Below are 26,856 nucleotides of genomic sequence, written 5' to 3'. Positions count from 1 at the left end.
TTGAGTTCCATCTTCTTTTCCTGTGCCTTCCTTCCCCCCACCCCTGTCTCATTTTCTATTTCCTCCCAACCTACTCATCCCAAACCCCAACTTCTCTATACTCTCCTCTGCGGATCTCAGTCCATGATACTTGGCATTTCTGCGTAGCTATGTGTATCTTGGTGACTCATTCATTTCTTTATCTCCCGGTGCTGTTCTCTAGCGGCCACCTCTTCATCCCTGTATCCCCCTTACATTAGAGCAGGCCAACTCTTTGACAATGCTTCCATTTTCATTTCAGTGACTGCATTTTCCATTTGTAGAAATTCTACTTTTTCAAATTAATTGTCTTTTTCATAGTGTTCTGTTCTTTTATTCCAGCTGTCTTCGGTTTGCTACAAACGTATTAACTAATTGCTTTCATGTTGGACTGGTTTAGGGGCTCTTTGGCTCTCATCAAAAGATTAGAACTTCTGTGGTTTTGTGGTTGTACATTTCTAATTTTTTGTACAGAGGGCTGTTTCTTCAACTGTTTTTCTTTCTTTCTTTTTTCCTGGTATTGAGGATCAAATCTGGAACCCCATGCACGGAATGCAAGTGTTCTACTACTGAACCACACCCCAGCCTCTCTTTCCTCAGATCTGGGTGACACTTATTCTGTTTTGTATACCCATCTTCTGTGGGTGTTATGTTCTCTGTGGTAATTCCTGGTGCTCTGGTTGTGAAAGTTCTCCTATTTTGATTCTGGCCACAGCCCAGAGGTTCAATGCTCCTGAGTCAATGTTGCGCCTATTTGTTTTCCGTGGTTCTCATGAATTTGGAATGCAGGTACCAAAGGCAGACGTGTTGTATTTGGATGATCTACAACCCCAGGAGACAGAAAGTCCAAGGGCTGCAGTCTGAGGTGCTAATGCTTGCGCTTAAATTGCAGATGCTGCTCTAGCCACAGAAGGTGGGGATGCTGGACCAGTGTCCCCTTATCAAGCCGAATCCTCCAAGAACTCTCCCTGTCTTTCAGAAAAAAGCAGAAAGTCCTCATCCTTAAGGAAGCACACATTCTTTCTACAGCCTCAAGTAGAGAGAGATTAAGATCCATGCTAAATTCAGCAGTGGACCAGCATTTTCCCTTTATCACACTAAGCTGTTGAGAGGCCATTCTTTGGTAGCGTAGAATGACAGCACTCCCAGTGGCTTGATATTAGTGGCCCAACCTGACCCTTGGCTTTACAACATAACCCAAGGCATAGTTTCTATAAGTAGACAGGTGCCGAAAGGAAGCTCAAAAGGACTCATTCTTCTGGTCATGCTCAATAGCCCCTTCTAAGCAAGAGTTTCTCCACAAACACAGGATAGAGAACAGGGAGGAAAGGTGAGAAAGGAATAGGATGGAGCCGTCCATTCCGAGACATCCCAGTGATTTATCTCTCTGTGGCTTTCACTTTGGCTCTTCGTCCTAAAATCTACAGTGCCCTTCTCCATTCTCAGCCATGCTGTGTGTACAGAACTTTGTTTGGCCTGTCTCATCTAGCATTTCCACATCTGAGACTAGGAGCTTGGCTCACTGTGTAGACAGTTCATCTAAAAAGCATCTTCTCTCCAGCACACAGGAGGCAAGGCAGAGATGTCTCTATGAGTTCAAGGCCAGTCTGGTCTACATTGTGAGACCTTGTCCTTCCAAATCACTAAAAAATGGCCTTTTCTCGTGAAGGAAACAGGTTGGTTTATTTGTGTAAATCAATAGGCTTATTTAGACCCTTTTCTAAGTCATTCTAGATTTATTGGATTGCACAAAAGAAAAACTACTTGCTGAAATTATTGTGTCCTGCATTGACGTGTGTGTGTGTGTGTGTGTGTGTGTGTGTGTGTGTGTGTGTGTGTGTGTTGGACAACATATTTAAACACCTACATACAGTAAATACAGTTTGAATGTGGTGTCTTATTTCTTCTATGGTACTGTTTATTCTCTTGGGCCCATCTTCATTCATCTATTGTTCTGTGACGGTAAAGTTACAATATTATCAAAGCACAACTTCATAACAGATTCCTTGAAGGTATTTGAAAACCTTCCACAGTGGTTTTGTTGTTATTTGTCTTGTTTTGTTTTGAGGGTGATAGGATTGCTTGTTTCAGCAATAGATTTTGGTTTAAGTCATATAGAGTTTAAAAATCTAAGAAAGCTGGTAAGCCTCTATTAAAACAGTAAAAAAAACAATGTGTCTTGGAACAATCTTTTGTGTTTAGTTTAGGAATGTCTTACTTTCATCTGCCCTGTACAGGAAAACCCACGCTGAATAATGTAGTAATTTATCAGTGCTGTGGCAATTGTGACCCTGGAGCCTTTGTAAATTGGCTTTAAATAGCTTTTCTAACAACTTTTTTTTTTTTTTTTTATAGCATAGAAAGAATTGCATTTCAGTTTATTCTTGCAAGACAAGAGGGTATAATCATTAGACATTACTAGACTTTGCTAGGCCCTGGGAAGCATATTTTACAGTCCTTGACTATGAAAGGTGGCACAGTCCTTGACCCATTTTAGAAGATTAGGCAACATGGCTTTCCAGACTGCATTGGCAAACATATGGCTGTTGCACTGATCTTTAAACTACCTACTACACTCAAGGCCAGGTACAGTTTTCTGCTGAGAGATTCGCTAATACCACGAGCCTTGAATGAACAAAATGATCTTTGAGTTGCACAAAGATATATGTTATGCAAGCTGCTGAAATCCCAATACCAAATCTCTCAGGTCATTTGTATTCACTGGGGTGGCAAAAATCTTGCCCATTGTGATTCAGTTTAACTATTTTTGTGCCATGTACTTAACTCCCTTGGCTTCTAATGAAGCCAAGGGATTGATTCTAAACAGTGTTTCAAAATGCATAACAGAAAGAACACTTTATTGAAGTATAGTCTGAGCATCTGACCTCTGAGATTTTTCAAGTGTTTATGTTCTGCCTCTCTCACCCTGAAGTCTTCCAAAGAGACCTTCTTGAAGGGGACTCCTGTACCTGGGGGGGGGGGGTAGTGTCTCTCTCTCAGACCCCGGATTAGTCACAAACTACACACAAAAATCTGTTTTCCTTTATTAAGTGGGAAAGATAAGTTAAAGTGGCTGATTTCAAACTCAGGCAGAAAACAGCAGCAAGTGTGATTTTTTTTTTTAAGAGGAGGAAAAGGGGAGTCTGTGTTGGGATGGGCTAGGATGCAGTGGTAGAGGACATAAAGGATTAGGGTGAAGGGGAAGGAGATAAGGGAAATGGGGTAGGGGTATTTGTCCCAGAGGACAAAGGACTGCCTCTGGAGAGAGAGGAGACAGACCAGGCACATAGGCAAATGACAGTTTATAAAGGTAAAGGGGAAACCCCGCGTTAGGATGAGGTGTTGGAGTTTAAATAGGTATGTTAATTAGGTGAACCACAAAGGGGCTTTTGATTGTTGGACTTTGGTAGTCAGCCTCAGAAGGAGGAAGTGGCCAAATATAGGAACACTTTGGTGGCTGGCTTTATAACGTAACCTAACAGTTTTTAGCAAGGCCGAGGGGAGAAAGCAAGGCCTACCAGAGTCACATATTCTAGTGGCCTAGCGTCCTTTCACCTTCTATCTTTAGATAGGTAGGTAGCGGCCGGCCCCACACACGTTTGAAGGTTATGAAGGTGATTATGGGATGTGTTCCCCCATCCAAAGAAGTCTACTCCTTCAGCCCCAGCTAAGCTCTAGCTTTTTTTGTTTTTGTTTTTATTTTTGTTTTTTTTTCTTCTCCATTCTTCTCATCCTTTGCTTAGCCTCGCCCGTTTTGAGGCCCGGACACACCCCCTCCAGCCTCCGCTCCACCCACTAGCCTCCGCTCCCCGCCCCCACGCCGGCCTCCTCTGCCAAGCCCCGCCTTCTCTTTTTCCTGCCAATCAGGTTGGGGCCACCTTGTGACACTGCCCTTCTGAGCTCTCTAAGGGCCAGTGGGTGATCTGCGCTCGGGGCGCTGTATCCCGGCTGCGGAAAGATGGCAGGGGCCGTAGGGGCCGCGGGCTGCTTCTCCGACGAGCAGTTCCGGGAAGCCTGTGCGGAGCTCCAGCAGCCGGAGCTGGCCGGGGCCGACTGGCAACTGTTGGTGGAGGCCTCGGGCATCACCATCTACCGGCTGCTGGACCAGGTAGCGGCTGACCCGCCCGCTGGTGGAGCTCAGGGCCCGAGTACCCGGGTCAGGACTCCCCACAGGGCTGGCTGCTCTGCTGGAGTGACCAGGCTCCTCTGAGTTACTTTGTCCTGTGTGGTTGGGCCATTATCCGAGCTCAGCCTCAGGTCATTCTTGTTGCTGGGTTTGTGGATTTGTTATATTTTATGTTTTACAAGCGTTTGCAAAAAAGAAACCCAAAGGGCCTGGGAGCAGGAAGTTGTATTTAATGGCTCATGATTGGAGACCTGGCCGTGTGCAAAGGTAGCCTGTCTAGGGTCTGGACTTTCACTGGAGGAGTCTCATGTGTCCAATACAGGGTTCAGATATTGAGCAGGAGTGGCTATGGGCTTTTGGGTGCATGTGACTATCTACATTCTCAAGAGAGAGGCATTTGGCAGCAATCGGTTGATATAGACAATAGGAAATGAGTAATTTGGGGGTTCAGCCCAACTCAGGAAGTAGTTCGTTAGGAATAAACGATGGAGTTAAAACATTGGTAGGCTGATTCCTAGACCATGCCTAACCTGTGGAGGACATGGTTTCCTTCTGCCACATGGGTGCCAGTGCTGTGTGGAGTCAGGGAGGGGCCATGTTCTGAGCCAAGTGGGAAAGGGACAGGAGTCAGGGACTGGGTGGCTGGGTGACAGGAGTAGTCTCACCATTTTAGTGACTGTCTTCTTTGGATTCTAATTCTAAGTTGTATTTAATAACTTGCTTGTGGAGCTTCAGGCAGAACGCAATGGAAACCGTGGGAGGAGTGGACTGTTGAGTATCTTATTGGGAGCCTTTGGAACTAAGTAGCCCCCCAGGTGGAGAAACTGGAGGCCTGTCACCATTGCTTTACTGGAGGCAGCCGAAGTTCCCTGGCACAAGCCTGGAGTGTGACAGTGAAGGGAACAGATCAGGAGGGATGAAGTAACCTCACAGAGACCCAGGGAAGTTCATAGCAAAGGTGTGCTTGGAGGGCTCACAACCTGGTAAAAGAAGTTTGTGGTATAAATTCGATTAGACCGAAATAAGCAAAGGTAGACGAGGAAGCTTCTAGCCTGCAAAGGTAGATTCCTGTCAGCCGGCTCGTCCGTACTTGCTTCTTGAGGACAGCCTGGATCAATGCAGATGCACAGTCCTCCAGGGCCTGGGATACTTCATGAGGTCAGCAAGAGGAAATTTTACTGGATGCCTCTGCCATGTCAGGGCCAGGGATTTGCTGATGATAATTATCAGTCTGGGAATGGCTTTGTTTCTGTGTCCCTTAACCTAAAGTGCACAAAAGAACTTCCAGCTGCCATTTTGCCTCTTCCCTAATTGTGATGGCATGCATCCATCCGTGTGTGTGCTCCTTACTGTATTCATGTTTTGCTAAGCATGGCAGTTGTGCACTCACCAGACTTTGCCTGTTGTATAGCAGGACCGTTGGTTACAAGATGAACAAGAGACAAAATCAGCATCCCACTGAGACTTGAACAGTTCTCTGTGCGAAAGTGGATGCTTTCCGACAAAATCCTCTGTCGTCTCCCTGATCCTTACACCTTCCCTGGCAGCTGCATATCAAGACACCTGCCAAGTAGTGTATCAGGCATCAGATCCCTTTCCCTCCCCTTTCTCTCATTGGGTTCTCAGCACCTCTCACCTCATATTACTTCATCTTTCTAACTGGTTTCTTGGCTTCCATCTCTTTGCTCTTCTGTATCCCACACGTTCAGCACCTGAAAGAAAGGTTGTGATCTTATCCTTTAGATGTCACCCTTAGTCACAGAATTATTGCCAGGCATTGTAATAGCAAACGGTTGCTACAATGTCACCCTTAGTCACAGGATTGCTACCAGGCATTGTAATGGCAAACAGTTGCTACAATGTCACCCTTAGTCACAGAATTGCTACCAGGCATTGTAATGGCAAACAGTTGCTACAATGTCACCCTTAGTCACAGAATTGCTACCAGTCATTGTAATGGCAAACAGTTGCTACAATGTCACCCTTAGTCACAGAATTGCTACCAGGCATTGTAATGGCAAACAGTTGCTACAATGTCACCCTTAGTCACAGAATTGCTACCAGTCATTGTTAATAGTTAACAGTTGCTGTATGTTTTCTTCTAATCGGGCACCGGATATTGACTTGCTCATTTCTAACTTCAGCCTTAGGATAGACACTGTTGATCATCATCACCTTTTTACCCACATGGAAAGGAATGTGTCAAGGACACAAGATAGTTAGTCAAGATTAGAACCGGCATCTGAACCTAGTCGTCTGGTTCCACATTTCTTTCTTAAACACTCTGCCTCTCTGAGCAGAAGGCACATGCAACCTGGTGGGGATACTGTGCTCACCTTTTCCAGCAGTGTCTCCCCATACTCACACATTTAGGCCATCTTCTGTTTATGAAGATAAAGGAACTGAGGTTCTAGGAAGGTACATGACCCATCCAAGGCATAGAATTAAGAAGTGCTACAGGGGTAACACTCAGTCCTTCTGTCCACAAAGCCTTCCCTATTCTACCTCTGACATCACCATTTGGTAGAGCACCTGAAATGTGAAATGGGTTGTCCTGAGAGAGACGGACTGCTTCATCATTAGCATACTGAAAAAGAAACCTAAGAGCGGTTATATATCCAGTTAGTATTTATTGATGCTCTGTGAGATCTAAGTGAAGTGCTGTGACTCTAAAATAGTGTCACATCCCTGAAGGTTCCACTGGTTTTGGTTAGGAAGATGCTGTGTAGGTTGCTTGCATTGATGGCCTTTAAGGATCATGCTTGGCATGTTGTTGATGGCCTCAAGGTGGTCATTGGTGTCTGACTGCTTGGCCTCCCATCCTCAGCATCAGAGGTGGTAATCAGGTGTCTCCTTGTGGTTCCTCACCGAGCATCCTTTATTGAAATGAGGATGGAGAAAAGCAAAAATGTCGGTCACATCTAAATGTGCCTGTGACAGGTTTACTGTGATGTTTTGGAACGATGGAAACAAATGCAAAGGCTTTGGGAGATTCTTCAATGTAATAAATTATATTTTAAATTAAAAAGTAGATTTGGCCAGGCAGTGGTGGTGCATGCCTTTAATCCCAGCACTTGGGAGGCAGAGACAGGTGGATCTCTGTGAGTTCAAGGCCAGCCTAGGCTACAGAGTGAGTCCCAGGAAAGGCACAAAGCTACACAGAGAAACCCTGTCTCAAAACCCCCACACCAAAAAAAAAAAAAGTATATTTGTACCATCTTGTAGAGTAGATGCAAATGATTCTGAATCCTGTTGTTGGACAATGGGAACTTTCCCTCATGTAATTGTATTTATCTATTTTGGGACAGAGTTTCATCATGTAGCTCTAACTGGCCTGTTATTCAATGTGTAGCCCAGGCTATCCCAGAACTCCCAGAAATCTTTCTGTGTCAGCTTCCTGAGTGTTGTTTATGGGCATGTACAACCCATACCTTCCTAGATGAGAACTTTGGACAAGCAACATTTACATATATGTTTGGTTTTCCCATTTATTCAGTCACAAAATGTTCCAGGTGGAGAGTTTCTTCAGGACCATTCTCTCCAACACTATCATCTCTCAATTCATCTTTCTCTGTTCTTATCTCCTTGTTTCTTTTTTCTACCCATGTAGTAGTGGTCATAACTGAGCAGCATACAATGTGCAATGTGCAAAATACTATCACATGTATGTCTTCATCTACTCCTTCAAACAAATCTGAGTCACAGAAAACCTTGTGAGTAGTAACTGGCATGAGCTAGTCTGCTTGCTGGGAGGCTAGAACACATCCTCTTTCTGAAGGCTGAGCAAAACCAGGTGCAGGCTGCCCTGTGGCATCATGAGAAGAGCATGGACTTTGGAGGCAGGCAGTCCTGAGTTCAGACCTCAGCTCTGTTCCATTCCCATTCATTCTGTCGTTCATGGGAGTCATGTGCTGCTGCCTCTGCGGGCAGTGGGGAGTGAAGGAGGTGATCGCTGCTTCCCTGCATAAGCCTCTGGAGCACGAGCTGGATTCGCTGATGAGAATAAACTCCCTAGGTGATAAAGAGATGTTGAGGGGTATAAAGTACTATGAAGAAAATCAAGCAGGGGGAAAGGAGGGGGAGAGCAGGGAGATGGCTCAGCAGGAAAGGGGACTTCTGGGGAAAGCAAGAGAACTGAGTTCAAACCCCCAGCACCTATTTAAAAAAAAAATCTGGCCATGGCTACGTAGGCCCAGAACCTCTGTGCTGATCCTGTCCTGTGTGTTCTTTGGCATGACATGTTTACCTGTTGCAGAGGCTGCTGGTCCAAAGACTGTTCTTTCAGAACCACTGAAGTCTAGGGACAGTCTGCCACGGCACTTGTGGGATTTCTGATACTGAGAGGTACCGTCAGAGGCAGAAGAGTCTTCGGGAGATGAGGAATGTCATAGACAGGTGAAAACAAGGGAAGTGACCACTGGCAACAAAATCAATGTCTGTCAGAAGACCGGCTGTCCATGATGGTTGGGTTAGTGAGCCCCTCGAGTGAGTGTGGTCCTCTGAGATGTTCTCGTAAATTCTCTAAGAAGAAGAGCCATAGACTCTTAGGAGATCTTTTCCAGGGATCTATAGTCATATTTCACAGCAGCTTTGGACTGTGTTACCATGGCAATAGTCAACAACATGGCCTATAGACTGAGTCTGGCAGACAGAGGTCACAACTTTGGTTTAGGCAGATGTTGGACTGAAAAGCTCTCTCTAATGACTTAGTGGGTTATCTCTACCCACTGGCCTCAGAGAAGGGACTACACTGGTGTGTACTAGACCTTGGCTGTGTCTCCGCTGGATGAGGAGCCAACCATCACTTCCCAGCGATGGCTCTTACTGGCACTGCTGACCTCACAAAGTGTTTCAGGCCCGAGAAGATAGTGAAGCTGAATTGATCCAGGCTGCACTGTGGGCTGAGGAAGGAAGCACAGGTGACCTTTGCAGACAGGAGTCTCTGCTGACTTCAGACGTCCTCTACCGTCTAGTAGCTGGATCGAATCCAACTTGGGCCAGAAGCTTCTTTTACTGCAGCTTGATGGCTCCCAGTGTGATTGGATCAGACTGCTTCCAAATTCAGGGAACTTACAAGCTGTACACCTGTATCCCCAAGATACAGAGGCCACTTTTCTCTTCCCTTTCACCTCCCCTAAGTGTGCGGAGACAGGCGACAGCTTTTCTTCTCTCTCCGGGTGAGTGTGTGAGTGTGAGTGGTGAATGCTGATCCCAAGGTTTAGATTTGAGGTGTGAGGTTGAGTAGGATGCCCTGCTGCTTCTGTTTCCAAGTGTAAGCCAAGCTTTGTGGTCTGCCCTGACTTTCACCACACCTCTGCTGGGGGCTTCAAATACAGTGAAAAGTTAGTATTTGGCCGAGGAACCCAGAGAAGAGTTGATGACTCATAAGGAAGTATTTGAACTTACTGGGTCCTTGGTCATAAAACTATACCAATACCCAGGTGAACCAGAGCAATATTTGGGATAATGCTGAACAGAAGTTTTCGCCTATAAATTTGCCCTCTTTCTGACATCCTGCTGAATATCCTTAAGCCTCAGTTTCCCTGTCTGAAAAAATGGGCTAGTAGCTCATACCTCATATTATTGTTATGTGAGCTAAATGAGATAAGCTATGTAAGTGGTCAGTTCGTTATCTGGTGTTCAGTAAGTGGCCAGTGAGTGTTAGCAATCAATCATTACTTTATCCAGCTAGCTGCAACCCTTAGGTTATAAATGCATGGTAGTTTGTTTTTGTTTTTTTTCCATCATACTTTCTTAGAACATCAATATTACATAGATTTAGTCAACTGTGTTCTTCACAGTCGGTAGCCATAGCAGCCCATCTCTGAACCCTGACTTTATTTTGGCAAAAACGCCTACTTTTTATGCCCCCTGAATTTATCTAAGTCCCATAGAATGATGGGAGTTAGTGAGTATCCACAGCTATACAAGGACACCTTGTCTCCTGGAGGAATGGAAATGCTGTCTTCCATGAGAGGCCGAGTCAGCGCACAACAAGGGAGCATTCACAGGGGTGCGGGTGGGACTGAAGAAAAGTGGCACTTGGGCTGCCTTATAGTTAGTGATGAAATGCAGATGAGCTCCACAGATGAGGGGTAACTCATGGGTGGTACCTTTGTCTCAGTCAGGTCAGGGGCATGTGGTGTGGGCAGGTGATATCCTATGTGGGAATGAATAGCAAAGGTTGGCTGTAAATAACATTTTGACCGTTTATATTTCTCTCATGTAAATATGTGGCAATGACTCTGCTGAGGGCCAATCAGCATACCAATGACCTTAACAGGGCAACTGGAAGTAAATTGCATAGATTAAAAAAAAAAAAAAAAAAAAAAAAAAGACAGCTTGGAGTTTAGACAAGCTACCAGAATCAAAATCACATCTTAAAATCTAGCCACAGTTTTCTAGTCATGTGTCCGAGCCTCTGTCTTTTCATTTGTAACTGGAGGTGTTAATACGTCCCTAAGCTCAGTGCCTGTCAGGGCAGGTGACCTGTGGGTGTCAGTGGAGTATCCTCAGCCCTCAAACTGGAAAGGGGAGATCGTGTATCTTCGTAACCCCTCATGGGCTTTCACCAGATCACCTGTTGTGACCCTCAGACTCACTCTGTGAGCTGAAAACTCTTCTTTGACCCATTTACAGGTTAATAGGCGGAGAGCTTAGACTCCAAGCCCATGCTGTCACCACCATGCTGTCGTTTCTGGCTACAGAGTTCAGGAGACACCTCTCGGGGACAACACTGGAAAACTTGGCCACATCTAGTCGGTTAAAATTGAGAACATTATCCTTACTCCCATCCTGCTTTTCTTCTAATCCGAGTCTGACTTTTCCAGAAACATCTAAAACAACACTTTGGCCATCCGGAGCACTGGTGGGCTTAGGGACTCAGGGAAGCCTTCCAGGGAGAATTGCACTCTGAAGCTAGAGCAGCGGAATGGACAGGTTACACAGGCTTCACCACCCAGTGTCATCAGTTGACTCCTATCAAGTCACTGGGGTCTGTTCACAGCGTTGGTCTGTGGCCCCTGACTAATCTTACATGGTGGGCTTTCTTTACCTTTATCTTTAGCCCATGGTCTGGATAAGACACGTAGAGAGAGTGGAGCTAAATGAGACACTCTTGGGGTAGAAAGAGCTGGTGTCAAAAGACTCGCTGTCTCCTTCTGTTTGACCTGATACTTATGATCAGAGTTACGCAAGTGATTCAGTAGCTCTGAGTTTCCAGTGTCTGTGTACCTCAAGGACCAGGCTGATGAGTCACTGAGATCATGACTATAAAATTATTGGGAAACTAAACTATGACATAACAAACCAATTCCCAATATTATTGAAAAAATCATAGCATGTCTAAAGGATCAAAAACTTCTCCAAACAAACCGTGTGGCTGTTGTAGTGACCACTGATGGATTGATTGTCAAGGGAAGCTCATGGTGAGGGGTAAAGTCAAGACACAGCCTATAGCTGATCACTTCTCAGAGCTGAGAGCCCCGAACCCTGCCAGCTTGTGAGTGTTTTATGAGATAGCGTCTCTGCAAAATTAAGCATTAACCATCAATTTAATGTCCACTGTACTGGCCCTTTGAATTAGCTCTCCTTAGATGGAAGGGCAGGGCCCATTGTGGGTTATTAGTTACTTAGCTCACGTGACTGACCACTCACCTGATTGGACATGTAATGCAGGGTCACTTCTTCAAATAGGTGGAGGGAACATGCATAAAGCATAGGGACCCCTATTGCCTTGGTCTGCGATGTTCTCAAAACTGACCAGTCTCGATAAAAATTACCTCTGTCTCCATCCAGTTCCTGACATAAAATCCACTGGTCAGGGCCACCATCAGGGCAGCAAGCCAGTAATCCTGCCTTGGAGATGCTCCCACTCTCTGGAGTTCTTTCTCACTTTCCCTTTTAAGTCTACATTTGCTCTACTCCTTGGTTGTATTTTCTGATTCTTTTTCAGCATAAGCCATGGGCTCAGCATGGCATTGGAACTAGTGATCATCATTCTGGCTCCCCAAGTTAGTAAGCTCTCTGTGGTGGTTTAAAGGAGAATGAATCTCATAGACTCATATGTTCAAATGCTTGGTCCCTACTTCTTGGAGCTGATTGGGAAGGATTGGGAGGGATGATCTTGTTAAAGAAGTCACTTTAACAAGTGTGTCACTGGGGGCAGGCTTTGATATTTCAGAAGACCTCTACATTCCCAGTTTGTCCTCTGTCTCTGTCTCTGTCTTTCTCTGTCTCTGTCTCTGTCTTTCTGTCTCTCTGTCTCTGTCTCTGTCTCTCTGTCTCTGTCTCTCTCTGTCTCTCTGTCTCTGTCTTTCTGTCTCTCTGTCTCTGTCTTTCTGTGTCTCTCTGTCTCTGTCTCTGTCTCTCTGTCTCTGTCTCTCTCTCTGTCTGTCTCTGTCTTTCTGTCTCTCTGTCTCTGTCTCTCTGTCTTTCTGTCTCTCTGTCTCTGTCTCTCTGTCTCTGTCTCTGTCTCTCTCTCTTACTTTCATATAAGGATGTAAGTTCTCTGCTACTGCTCCGGCACCATGTCTGCCTGATTGCTGCTGTGCTCCCCACCATGATGGTCATGGAGTCATCCTTGAAACTGTAAGGAAGCCCTTAGTAAACTTTTTTATAAGTTGCCTTGGTCATGTATCTCTTCTCAGCAATAGAAAAGTAACTAAGACACTCACCAAGAGTCACTCTCAAAGAACCCACATGGTCCTTTCTCTTTTTCCTTGACAACACATTTTAGCAATGCTTTGAATTTCTACAGTGTTTTAGTGAATTTATATACAATCCCATGGTCTTTCAAACATTCACAAGTTTTAACATTATTCTGCCATTCTGTTTTAGAGCACTGTGAAATGAAGAATCAATCCAGACCTAGAGCAATAGAGACAGACATTCAAGGAGTTAGGTGGCCATTTCAATGGGGAGAGTTCTTTAACCCTAAGGTCTTAAGCACTGTGAAAGTTAGGCAAGCGAATTTTCTCTTTTAAACAGTAGTAAATAGGGTTAGGAAGAACCGTGCATGGGAACTGAGATGAAAGGGTGGCATGACTGGATAAGAGATCAGAGAGTCCTCTACCCTGGGCCCAGCCCATTCACCAGAGGGAGTACATACTGGCTCAAGTTAGGGTGGTTCAAAGGTCAGGGCTTTGAAGCAAGGAGAAAAGTTCATTTAGTTTGGTTAAACATTTTGTTTTGAATTGATCAGCGAGGACAGGCAGCTCAGCTAATCATCTATGAAGCAAAGAAAGGGAATTTGGAGGGTCTGCTCAGGTCTTGGTGTTCATGAGTCTGTTCTGTCATATGGGGGAGTGATTTGCTTTTGTTGTTGTTGTTTTATATTTCCTTTGTAGTCAGTGTATTATGAACCAAGGATGCAGAGTTAGAATTTTAAAGTTTTCTTTTGTGTGTGTATTCATGGGTATCCACACATCTGTCCATCTGTCTGTCTGTCTATCTATCATCTATCTATCTGTCTGTCTGTTTGTCTCTATATATCATCTATCTGTCTATCATTTATCTATCATCTATCTATCTATCTATCTATCTATCTATATATCTATCATCTATTATCATCATTATCTATCTCTCTATCTCTCCATATATATCATCTATTATCATCATTATCTATCATCTATCTATATCTATCTATTTATCTATCATCTATCTATCTATCTATCTATCTATCTATCTATCTATCTATCTATCTATATTTATGTGTACCTACATGAGTTCACATATACTACAGTGCATACAGATATCCATGGAAGTCAGAAGAGGATGTTGGATACCCTGAACCTGGAGTTATAGGAAGTTGTGTGCTGCCTGATGTGGGTGCTGGGAGATTAATTCAGGTCCTCTGCAAGAATAGCAAGTGCTCGTAATTGCTGAGCCATCTCTCCAGCCTTCCACCTTGTTTTGAGACAGAGTCTGACACTGACTATAAAGCTCACGCCAGCAAGCCCTAGGGGTCCTCCTGTCTCTACCTCCCTAGATTTTTTACAAGGGTGTTGGGGAACCAAATTTAGACCATGCTTACATGGTCTTTTTTCCCATTGTTTCCTAGTATTCCAGGTTTCAAATAAAATTCTGCAATGTCATTGAGGACCATTTGGATCATTTAGGATTGCTTTTCAGAGCAAGTAATAAAAGAATGGGCAGAGGATGCCCTAAATAAAGGTACTTTTGGCCTTACATAACTAGTCACTCAGAGATCTATGGCGTGGATATCAGTTTCGCTGATCCATTACACTAGTGACCTTGGATCTTTCTACTCTGCTCTTTCTTATTTGTTGTTTTTCAGTCCCTGAAGATATGGCACAGATCCAAATATCATGTCCCCATTCAAAGCAGGGCAAGGGCATCACTTGGATGCTCCCCAACACAGGAGACTAGAAAAGTTACTAGCCATTCACATTCTCATGAGCTCTACCAGCAAGGGAGGAAGTGGGTGTATACCATATCAACCAAACCTTGTTTCTTCTGGCAATTGCATTCCATGCATGATATTGGCTAATTCACTGCCACCCCATAACCTTTCAGTATTTGAAGTGTAGGAAACAGTCTTAGAAATGGAGCATTACACACCCAGTATATTTTGCTATAGAGGAGGAGTCTGAGCCATTTTTAGAGCGATAGAGGTATATGCATAAGATATATGGAGTTATTTATTACAATGTTGGCAAGCTTCGAAAAATATCCAAAACAAAAATTTCGAATGATTTGTAAAGGTAATTTTTAAAAGGCCCCATACATTGTTAACATAAACTCTGTTCAGGTAAAGCTAAGCTTTGTGTTTTTCTAAAATACAACTGCAAGAAAGTGGTACCTAATCCCAAGGAGCTGCTTCTTCACTGCTTCTGAGAGCACATGCTGCTGTATAAGTGCTATAAATATGTATAGAGTGCAAACAACCCTTGAATATGCTCACACTCTAATACTCACCTCTGAGAAAATATCCCTATTGAAAAAATGAACTGGGATTTTGAACTGAGTGTTTCATGATTATTTTGGAAATACTCATTTCTATAAAATATTCTGAAACAGAAATGCATTTGGGGAAGAATTGTTTCATGTGAACTTTCCATAGTCTTAATATACTACTAAATTTGAGGTAAAAATACCACCTGTTGATACCATATCATATCCGTTTGCTCATGTAGACAAACATCTCCCTTTAAAAATATACTATCGGATATTATTAGCAGATACTTACAAATTATGAGGTTACATATCTCCCATTAATAGTTCTTTATAATGTCTTTAGACTTTCTGCAGTGAATATGGGTTGTTTTTATAATGATTTAAATTTACTTTACCTTTTAAAGGGTGAAATAAAAATAAGTATGTTTGCTATATCCATTTAGAAATCATGAACAAGAGAGTGCTTTGATTCAGGAATTTGGGCCAGGCTATGGAGCTCAGCAAAAGAATGTGAGGCTGAGAGATTAGGAAGGGAGCACCTAGGATCTTGTTCCCCTGGAGTGCTGGCATTTCTCAGTCCTGCTACAATGGGAGAGGGACTAAAGGAAGTCATCACAAGAGTTCATTCCTCCGTGTTCATGCAAACTGTAGGTCATTCTATTTTCTCTTTGACTTTCTGGCCCTTGTCTATGATACAGATAGAATCAGAGTCATGCAGGGATGTGGTTGCATTCAGGAAGGCAAGGGACCTAGTCTAAGCAAACAACTCTGTCTTAATTTTTGTAGATATCCACAGTAAATCATGGAAGACTGCTTGATCATTTTCTTAACATGTATCCTGTTTTTTGGTGAGCATATGTAGAAAATAGGACCTCTATTGTTGTGTGATGTTTGTACATTGTGTGAAGATATATTGCTGTGATTGGCGTAATAAAGAGCCAAATGGCTAATAGCTAGGCAGGAGGTATGGACTTCTGGGCAGGGAGAGGAAGTAAGAGGAGATAATCAAGGAGCAGGAGAAACTCAAGGAGACACAGAGGAAGCAAGATGGGCAATGGGTGACAGAATGTAGATGAATAGAAATGAGTAAATTTAAGTCACAAGAGCTAGTGGGATTAGCCTAAGCTAAGGGCCAAGCTTTCATAATTAATAAGAAGTCTCCACGTCATTACTTGAGGGCTAGATGGTGGAAGAGAAAAAGAATCGTCACACTCTATTTTCCCAAACAAATTGTTCATTCTTTCTCCTTTGGTTAAAATGTGCCCATACTGATGTAAATAGGTACATATGGGGAAGCCCTCACCATAGTGCTTCCTGTCAGGGCAGGCAGAAGTTGTTTCTCCTGAGGCCTCTCATCAGATCCCAGGGATAGCCCTTTGATCAGGGTATCAATCCATGCTGAGGCACACAGGTCTTAGATACACCCAATTCCACTCTGCTTATTAGAGAGTCCTGGTAACAAGCCATCTGCTTGTACCACTGGCAGATCACTCTGAATTTCCCCTTCCATTTCTGCAAGGGTTCTTTCACATCCACTTGAGATTCCTAAACTGGGGCATGGTTTGTTATGTTAGTGCCAGCTGAGTTGGAAGCCAATCTTTAGAAGGATCTCCCAAGACTTTCTTAGCTGTCACATGGGTCCTTGGCATGGGGTTTAAGGAGCTTCTTTAGCGAGCAGTCAGTGGAACCCAAGACCCATCTAACAGCTGGGTTTTCTCCATCTGCTTGTTGCTTGCTTGTCTCTGTCAGTTCATGGCCTTTGCCCTTTAGAACCACTGCTTTCCTGTTAACACTAGGGACACCAAGCCAGACCAAGCTCAGGGAATTCTGAGTTGCCACTGAACCCACTGAAATGTGTAGTGGGGCCACCTGGAGCCTAGTGCCCTCACAGACAATGATGTGGTTTGACGTGAGAAGGAAGGAACTCACTTATACGCATAATCTAGAAATTGTCTTTTTCTAAACAACAGGACCATCTGTTTCAACATGATATGAAGCAGATGGTGATTCCCTTTTTAGTTTTCTTTCTCAATAAAAAATCAAACAAAAGCATAAACAAGCTTTACATACACACACACACACACCCTAAAAACAATGACTTTAAAAAATGCATTGATGTCATTGTACTCAGTGGATGTATAAACTATACACTCTCCTCAGAACTTTGGCTGACTATGCAACATGGATATGTACCTGATGTCTTCAAATCAACCAGACCAAACTAGAACTCTTGCATGCTGCAGTAGCTCACAGGTCCCTGCTTCTCCATTTTCTTCTGTGTTGGTGAGGGCCATTTACTCACCTACCATGTCCAACAATGGTTGACAGAGTTCTCCTTGATGATCTCCTTTTTTCTCATCATCCTTCCAGCAACAATGCCTGGCAACCCCACCATTGCTGTTAACTCTCTGTTTTCGGTGATCATCTATTATCTGGATTAATGCACTGGGCTTTAAAGCCATCTCTGTTCACCCATGGTACTCTTCTCTGCCAAGACTTTTGATCTTTTAAAATCTAATTAGATATGATCATTTCTAATCTATCTCTAATCATATCTGGCCATGCCTCTGTCCACAGACATCTTTAGTTTTCCAGAGTGATGAGAATCAAAATTTTACCTCTTCCCATGGTTTTCCAGGATCTTTGGTGTCTTGACTCCACAGCTTTTCTACCTGCAGCTCCTACTGCTCCGTTCCAGACTTCTCTCTTGAAGCATGCCTTTCTTCTCTTCCCAGTGGCTGGTCCTTCTGACATTTAGAACATGATATCCTGATAAATCTTGGGAAATGGTCCCTCTAGAGGCTTTTTCTATCTATCTGTTGATATGGGTCCCCCACAAAGACACTATTTAATATATGACTCATCTTATGTCCTACTTAAATCATCTGGCCAATGCTGACAACTATTCCCTCCACCAGAACCTACATCTATATATAAGATACATGAGAGCAGGGGTCCTATCTCCTTCTATACTGTGGTCACCAAGACCCCAGAGGAGGTCAGTGGTTGATGTGGTTGAACTCCAGCCCCAGCTGCTTTTCATGTGATATGGAACCTCAACTCTATCAACAGATTGTTCCTCTCATTCTGTTTCCATAGCCAACTGGACTTTATGAGTATAAAGTGTTTGGTGTTCTGGAAGGTTGTTCACCAGCTCTACTCGCAGATGTGTACATGGACTTGGACTACAGGAAAAAATGGGACCAATATGTAAAAGGTGAGTGATGGCTTGCTTAAAAAAATCGTTAAGAAGTTAATCTAATCTTGTCTAATTTAGTCGTGTATACTTGAGGCTGAAACCCATGTCGCCATGTCCAGTACTTACTCTGCCCATGTCTCAGAGTCAGTCTCCCCTTTGTCCTCACAGTTGCTTGGCCCTGCTTCCTGAGCTGTGTTAACCCATGATTGTCATGGAAGCCTTCTGGGAAGATGGATCTTCAAACTTATTTTTGAAAGATGAATCAAAGATCTCCAAATAAGCAAGGGTACACATACGTGAGGAAGTGAGGAAGTGGGATTCTGAGGGACTGGAGGTCCAGACACATGCCTGAGGGAAGGCAGCATGGTCAGAAGCCAATGGCAGTTGATGTTGTTGGGTGGTGATGCTCCCCTGCCACCCCCCACCCCCAGCGGCTAAGCTGAAGACATTTCATGACCTAAGGCAGGAAGAGAATCCAGAGCCTACATAGTCTATGTAGTAGAGGTTTTACCTTGGAGAAATAGAGCTGAAAAGCATTATACAGGAAGCTTCCTGCGTCTTAGAGGGGGTAGGGTGTCCCCTGCCATCTCAGCCACTGTGGAAGAAACTTGCACAGTCAGCCAAGGGCAAGTCAAGACGTCTGCAACTATCAAAGAAGCAGACTTATTCCCCCCCACCCCTTTTAAAGAAGGATATATTGTTCATGGCAGGGAAAGATCCAGGCTTCTGTGAATGCCACTCTGGGCCTCTCAACAATCCTGCCACAATGTTTCGTCAGCCCTAGACTGTGTTCCTTTGCATTGACCTATTTCTCAGGCAGGTTTCTGCTCCTTGTGAGAGTGTGCTTCAGAGGACACAGGCTCATACTCTAATTATGCAGTCACATTTTCTTAACAAACATCATCCAGAATCTCAGAACTCCCTCTCCACAGTTTATCACAGAGGGACTGCTCAGTCTGTGAATACTGGTCATGGTATTGGGGCTGCTACACGTTTTCACATACTTTCCCTCATTAGGGGACATCAGTACACTTGTCTCTCCAAAGGAGGAGGCTGGCACTGTCTCACTCTCTCCAGCCGCCATAATGCTGTCACATGATACAGACTTGGCCAACAGATGCCCATGTGGGTTCTGCTTGGGAAGGAGCAATGTGAGGAAGCAGACAGCCTACAAATCGGCTTTGTTCATGTCAGCTAACACACCTGACTTTAAAAAGAAAAGTAGCCACAGAGCCTCTTACACTGTTACCTACCATCAGCTCTTCACACGGTGCTTTCTGGTACAGTAAACGCCACTGTTAGCTTTGCTAGAACAATCTGGGAGTCCTTACCTTACTGCCTCTGGATTTTGGGAGTACCCAAGAGCCTCCGGACCAATTGGACCTAAACTTACTATAAGAGCAAACTAAAGCCCTGGCCACTTGATCGTCATCATCATGTCTTGCTCCTTTGCCTAGCCCTGAACACTTTCCCTACTAAAACCTCATAGTAGAGATGGTGGACAGGCGTGCACGCGTGCGTGTGTGTGTGTGTGTGTGTGTGTGTGTGTGTGTGTGTGTGTCTCTGTGTGTGTGAATACTGAGCAGGTGGAGGCAACAGATGTGCTATCCCTTCCTCTCACGACTGTTCACAGTATTCTGTGGCACTGAGGGGGCCCAAAGCTCCCTAACCTATAGCCTGCTTCTAATAGATTTCTTTTAAATGCTCACTGTACCCCGGTGCATCTCCCACAAGGGCGTCTTGATCCTTCTCTGGGTGGTTAGATGAGAGGCCACCACACAGCCTGGGCGCATGTCTGCTCTTCAGTTCCTTTGCTCTCTCCTCTGAGAGCTGCACAAAAGCACAGCCATTAAGGGGATTTAGTTACTGAAGCTGTGGCGTGCTGTGGAGAAACAAGAAACTCAGGGTTCAGCCGCATGCTAGCTGTCTAAGGATGAGCCTTTTGTTTCCCAGATGCCGTGAACCTAAACATACCAGACTCTGTGACTTCCTCAGTCTCTGGAAGCAAACCTTGATGGGGTGGGGTGGGGGGGGGGCGGATCTGGGGAAGCAAAACTCCTGGTACTCTACTGACATCTGGTGGTTTACCTGTTTAAAGCCACTGATTATTTCTTGACATCCAGTTCCTTACGTGTTATCCCAGTATGCTGTTGGTTCAGTGGACAAGCGCTGGGCTTATTTAGGTTTCCTGTAGTTCTCTGTCCTCTAGGCCATCCTTGAGCAGCAAGGTGTCAGGGGTAGTGCATATACTTTTCTGTCAATAAACACTTCTACGTCTGCTGAGTTAGAGGCTTATCACACACTGAGGCTATATAGGCTTCTTGAAACCCCTGGACTCTTCCGATACAGTTAACTTCCTGTGTTCTCCTTCAGAACTCTATGAAAAGGAATGTGATGGAAAGATGGTGGCCTACTGGGAAGTGAAGTACCCCTTCCCTCTGTCCAACAGAGATGTATCCTTTCTTACACAGTGTCCTGTGTTCCCCAGCCTCTGTCCCATGCTGGGTTCCATTCATTTCCAAGCAGTCATGGACAACACTGTCTTGGATCCTTGTGGAACCATCTGCTAATGTTGCAGCTGCTTGTGTGACTCTCAGAGACTTTAGAGTGTGATTTCTGGGTGTGATCACATAGGACAGTAACGTCACATAGGGTCATTGGAAGGTACTGCATCCTTTCCAGACAAGGTGTCCAAAGATAGAAATGGTGGGGCTTTAGAATTGGAGCCCCGAGCTGGGTGGTGGTGGCGCACACCTTTAATCCTAGCAGTTGGGAAGCAGGTGGATCCACAGAAGCAGGTGGATCTCTGTGAGTTCCAGGCCAGCCTGGGCTAACAGAGAGAGTTCCAGGAAAGACTCCAAAGCTACACAGAGAAACCCTGTCTCAAAAAACAAAAACAAACAAACAAAAGAATTGGGGCCTCAGAGAAACAGTTTATGAAGAGTTTTAGTCCAGACAATTTGATCTTTCAGAGGAGGAAGTGGGGCCCGTGGAAGTGAGATGGCAGGCATCAGATTGGTAAGAGAGAGCAACCAGGACTCACCCTCTTTGTTTCTAGCTTTCTTCCTCCAGCAGGGTCTTCTTGACTGCTCTTTCTTTCCTTCCCTTTTCTTTTTTTCTTTTTTTGTTTGTTTTTTGGGACAGGGTTTCTCTGTGTAGTTTTGGTGCCTGTCCTGGATTTTGCTCTGTAGACCAGGCTGGCCTTGAACTCACAGAGATCTGCCTGCCTCTGTCTCCCGAGTGCTGGGATTAAAGGTGTACACCACCACAGCCTGGCCAACTGCTGTTTCTTGACACCAAGTGCTTTTTCTCCCCATTTCTGTGTTTATAAAGTAAAGCAATGGACTGAACTGTAGGGAGTTTTTCCTCACATCTAAGCATATTGATCCCTTGCTGCTGTGAACAAATTCCTGACAATAACCTACCTAAGGGAAGGATAGGTGGGAAAGTATGATATGTTTGGTTGAAAATGCCATGGTGAAACTCACTACTCTGGACACTAAAATTAATAGACAATAAAGATGGGATATACATGCGCTGACATTTGCTGTCAACTGTGGGAATGTTCTGTGCATGCTTTTAGAGGTGAAATTGCTGTTCTTGGTGAACCAGTGTTACCTCAAACATATCATCTGCCTACTATAACTTGAGGTATATCTATGTGTCTTCCTACAGTTTTTGTTGTGACATGGATACCTTCATGTATAGAGGTCTGTGATTACAGCTATGGATGAGGACAAGACAGGATCGATACTATTTCTATCCAGGGCTATTTCTGCACCCGGATTTCTCGAATGCTCCCAACATTCCTGCCTGAGGACCAATAGCACTCCCTTTTCCTAGATAGAGAAACTGAGTCTGAGAACATTTGGTTAGCTTCCCCAGGATTACAGCTAAGTGAACAGTGCTCTCTGATCATTCACAGGTAGGTGACAGTGCTCTCCAAGTGAGGTTCAGCTCTGCAGGGAAAGTAAGCAGTATGTGAGGTCTCAGTAGAAGGGGAGCAGATGCTAGGGGGAAGATGCGCAGTGGCTTCCCATTGCCACCGGTGTGGGCTGCTTTCCTCATGCTCGCATCATGCCTTGACTGGCTACGCAGTACGTCTACATCCGCCAGCGGCGAGACCTGGATGTGGACGGCAGGAAGATCTACGTGGTCCTGGCCCAGAGCATCTCTGTACCTCAGTTTCCGGAGAAGTCTGGGGTGATCCGAGTGAAGCAGTACAAGCAGAGCCTGGCGATCGAGAGTGATAGCAAGAAGGGGAGCCGAGGTAAAGCCTGGGGTGCAGGTCAGCAGCTAGCCAGGGCCACTTGAAGGCTGGGCAGGTAGGAAGCAGGTTAAGTACAAAAGCTTATTTATTAAAGGTAACCATGGCCTAGGAACAGCAGATTGGAGGTCAGCACCTGGGGAGAGTCTCAATCCACACACCAGATTGGCTAGAGCTTGACATAGGTGTTTTGATCTGACCCAGTGCACTCTTTTTTGTTTGTCCAATTGTTTTATTATTTCATGTGCATGAGTGTTTTGCCTGCAAGTGTTTCATGCCTGATGTCTGTGGAGGCCAGAAGAAGGCATCCTCTGGGACTTAACATACAGGTGGTGGTGACCGACCATGTAGGTGCTGGGAATTGAACCAGGATCCTCTGTACGAGCAAGAAGTGCTCTTACATACTGAGCTAGCTCTCCAGTCCTGCCCCTTACTCAGGCACTCTTTATCGACCAGATGAAATCAGAACACTGAGAGCGCAGTGGGTGCGGAAGAGTCACTTCGGGTTTATCCCATGGCCATAGTGACAGGGCCTGCAGAGGGCTAGTGGATTAGCAGGTGTTCATTAGAAGACACAGCTCTGCTCAGCACAAGGCCAGAGACTCAAGAACATTGAGTTCCATGGGCATCCACCTCCCACCATACTGGCATGAGTGTTGCCCGTGTGAGACAAAAATCTGAACCATCACTCTGATGCCCGTTAGGTCTGTCGTTGAACTATTCTGACTCTGTCTTTCCTCACGATAAGGTGGGTGAGATGTCAGCTCCTTGGGGCTGTTTGGATAATGAAATGAGAGATGATTTCCAAGTGTCAAGCATTTGTCAGACATCTGAAAAGTCACAGCCAATTGTTCCCCGGGCAATATTTTTAACAATGCTTCTGTGTCAGTAGCCACAAGGCAGGCAGGTCAGGGCAGTTCCCCAGGATCACTTGTTCCCTTCCTCTGACTCTCTAGGCCGGAATCCGAAGCTAGAAGGTCTGCAGGGCTTTGTTACTGCATTTGCCCAGTCCCACCCCTCCCCCACCCCTTCTGAATTGTCTTTTCTTTTCCCCATTTAGTTTTCATGTACTACTTTGATAACCCGGGTGGCCAAATTCCGTCCTGGCTCATTAACTGGGCAGCCAAGGTGAGATCCCAGGAGGCAGGCGGAGGTGGGCGGTAGGGGGTGGGGGACAGGGTATGTGCATTTGACAAATGTTGACTTAGCCTGTGGGTTGTCATGTTGAAGAGACACATTGTCCCAGGGTAATGAGACTCTTTTATGAAGAGATTGAGTTGAGTGATTTGGATAGAGCTGGAGCGGCCAACACCCAGGATGAAGGCTGTGACACAGGACAAAGAATCTGTTAAGCTTGGAATGCCAGCCCTTCCCTGCCGGTGGCCCCAAACCTCCAAGATCACGCTCTGGAACTTCCAGACAAAGGCCTGCTCCTCATAGGCACAATGGTGCTTTCCGTATCTGCTTATGGAAAGTTAAGACAGATAGACTTTGCTTAGAGACACCCCAAAGGAAGCCGCTACTTCTGTGGTCCTTGCTCTTATCATTCTCTAAGGCCAGGGAACTGTGCTGGTCACCCAGGTCACCAGAGGCTGCCACTCCTAGGATCCTGCCTCGCTGTGACCATTCAGCAGGATTTGTACAGGCCTTGTGGTGAACTCAGGAGACTCATGGGAGTAAGAATGCCTGTAGGCATCAGAGGGAAACAGATGTGATTCCGAGTCTGGGTTTTGCTACTGGATGTTTTGTGTTGGTTAGGGAAGCCCTGCCTTTCTTCCTTTTTAAAAAACCGAGGATGAATATTGCCTACTGTGTGGAGTAGGAGGCAGTGAGATGACATTTACAGAAAGTCTTGCACAATGTTTGACACTGAATAACTGTGTCTCTCACCTTCTAACCCCAAGCACCATTTGCTAATTCAGTGAGGCAAGGCCTTCCACTTCCTCAAGGAAGAATCCAGAAACCTAATCCCAGATCCTGTGTCTTATTTTTCTTTTCTTTTTTATTCTTAAGAAATTATGTGGATACGTGTACATGTGGGGGGATGTGCCTATGTGGGTGCAGGTGCCTGCAAATCCAGAAGAGGTGTTGGAGCCCCTGGGGCTGGAGTGACAGGTGGCTGTGCGCTGCCTGACATGGATGCTGGGAACTGAACACAGATCCTTTTCAACAAAAGCCTGTGCTTTTAGGCCCTGGGCTCTCTCACTAGTCCTTTTTCCTTTTTTTTTAATAAACATTTCCAAAAGGGCTCTGTAGTTCTTATGAGCAGAAATCAAGCTGAAGGCCCTGTCTATGAAGCAGCTGTCTGTCAGTCCGAGTCTTGCCTTGAATCAGAGGCCTCATTCTTCTTTATTTCCCCTTAAGGCATTGCTGTTTATCTTCTGCCACATTCCAGAGAATGAAGAATACATAGAAACGTGTTTCTCTTTCTCTTTGCAGAATGGCGTTCCAAACTTTTTGAAAGACATGGTGAAGGCTTGTCAGAATCACCCCAAGAAAACCTAACAAGAAGGATGGGACCCCAGCATCCATGAGTGATATCTCTGGATGTGCTCCAAACGATGCTCAGCCTTCCCTCTCCATTTCCCTTCTTCAGAGGTTGACGTGGATCCCTGGCGTGCTTGCCTGTTGCCTGCCTCATTTGCTGGCTTCTTTCACACGGGTTCTACTCAGGGCTGACTGCCTTCTTCCACTATTGAAAGGGTGGCCTCCACTTGTTTGTTTTTAATTAGGGAAATCCTCAGCAGGGAAGAAAAGCATTCTGTTGTTCCATTTTAAGGGGACAAGTGAGAGGAGGAAGGACATCAGAACATGAGAGTAACCCTTCCTGGCAAGCAGGTTATCTTCAATATTCTTTTATGCAACTCAGGAGTGACTGCTGGAAGTGGCTTTTGGCCCATAGTTGACCTTCCATGTTCCAACCTTGGAGACACAGTGATATCCGTTCTCTTTATGCTTTGCTGACTTGGATAGACTGGGATTTGAGGCAACAAGCCAGTGTCCCTGCTTGTGCAGGATCTCTGGCTGCTGTGATGTCAGGCCATTGTGAGCATCCCAGGCCTGACTGAGCACATGTTGAGATGACCACATTTCCCTAATCTGGACTTTTCCTTTCCCATAAGCCACTGGGAAAATGCTGCCTGTAACCTCTGTGCATTGGACTGCAAGCCCAAGGCTTCAAGAACAAACATAGCTGGAGTACAGCACTATGATTGTGTCTTGCTAACTAGTAAGGTAACTTTTCCTTCTAGAATGTCTAGAGATGTTGAAGAACAATAATAATTTATAACCAAGGCAAATTGAAATAGTAGTCTGCTGTGCCCTTTGCCTTTTTCTTTGGAATTCTACCTCTCCAAAACAAGGATCCTCGGAGCCCTAGTTTTATCCTGAATTTTTGTAGGAGAATACATTCTGTGGCCAAGACACAGCCTTGGTGATCTCAGGGAAAAAGCTTTAATTGGTCTGTGCAAACCTTGATGAACAGATATGGAAACTCAGGATTCAAACAAAGCCGGAAGAAAGGGATTGTTAAAGTGGCATTCCTTACAGTGTGTGTTCTCTCTGGGAGGAAAGGTGTGTTCTATAAACAAACAAACAAACAAACAAATAAAAATGCAGTGACTTATGCTTCTCTTGTGGGCTGTTTCTTTCTTACCTCCTTCTTTTGGGAAAAATGAGTTAGTTAGGCCTCTTTTGTTTCACTGACACCTGACCTAGCTCATAGAAAAAAAACCAAACACACACACACACACACAAAGCCACACACACACAAAACAAAAGAATAAAAGTTGGAGGCTGGAGGGATGGCTCGGCTATTTACAACACCGGCTGCTCTTTCAGAGGACGGTGGTTCAGGTTTATATTCCCAACACACATGGAGCAACTCATCACCATCTGTGACTTCAGTTCCAGGGATTTATAACCTCTTCTGGTGTCATGCAGATCATGCTCATATGTAGGCAAAACACCCCAATAAATTAAAGTCTTATAGGGAGAGATAATTTATAGCTCCCTTGCATTCAAGGCCACACATATTTGGCTTCTGGGAGGAACCAGTTCAGGTGCTTAAGTTAAGTTTAAAATTCAGCTCTGTTCTTCAGTTTATCTAAATGTTATGGTAGGATTGCTACTAAAAGCAGTAAATAGGCTCATGCCAAGCAGATAAGAAAGTCAGGCAGGCAGGCAAAAAGGAAGGAAGGAAGGGAGGGAGGGAAGGAGGGAGGGAGGGAGGGAGGAAGGAAGGAAGGAAGGAAGGAAGGAAGGAAGGAAGGAAAACAGGCAGACTTCTAGTCAATGAATACTGTTTTCCTGTAATATAAATTCTGTCTA

The 26,856-nt window shown here is 44.9% G+C and overlaps 1 protein-coding gene across 2 annotated transcripts; it reads left to right on the top strand.

The window, feature by feature from the left end:
* Positions 1-3,921: 3,921 nt before the first annotated feature.
* LOC118589535 (phosphatidylcholine transfer protein) lies at positions 3,922-26,141 on the top strand. 2 transcript variants are annotated; one of them, XM_036196905.1, is made up of 6 exons: positions 3,922-4,126; positions 18,161-18,278; positions 20,634-20,713; positions 22,359-22,530; positions 23,588-23,655; positions 24,967-26,141. In XM_036196905.1, the coding sequence occupies exons 1-6, from the start codon at positions 3,977-3,979 to the stop codon at positions 25,030-25,032; spliced, it is 654 nt and encodes a 217-aa protein (XP_036052798.1). In that variant the 5' UTR covers positions 3,922-3,976; the 3' UTR covers positions 25,033-26,141. The 2 variants fall into 2 exon arrangements, with proteins under 2 accessions (XP_036052798.1, XP_036052799.1); XM_036196906.1 differs by lacking the exon at positions 23,588-23,655.
* The last annotated feature ends 715 nt before the right edge of the window (positions 26,142-26,856 follow it).

The sequence above is a fragment of the Onychomys torridus genome, chromosome 8 (genome assembly GCF_903995425.1).
Source record: "Onychomys torridus chromosome 8, mOncTor1.1, whole genome shotgun sequence".
Classification (NCBI taxonomy): domain Eukaryota; kingdom Metazoa; phylum Chordata; class Mammalia; order Rodentia; family Cricetidae; genus Onychomys; species Onychomys torridus.
This window is presented reverse-complemented; position numbering and strand designations above follow the sequence as displayed.

Bases quoted from the DNA above. Each gene is read 5' to 3' on its own strand.
- LOC118589535 (XM_036196905.1), top strand. From the start codon at position 3,977: ATGGCAGGGGCCGTAGGGGCCGCGGGCTGCTTCTCCGACGAGCAGTTC. The intron at 20,714-22,358 runs GTATCCTTTCTT...CTGGCTACGCAG, and splicing joins TCCCTCTGTCCAACAGAGAT to TACGTCTACATCCGCCAGCG. The intron at 23,656-24,966 runs GTGAGATCCCAG...TTCTCTTTGCAG, and splicing joins TCATTAACTGGGCAGCCAAG to AATGGCGTTCCAAACTTTTT.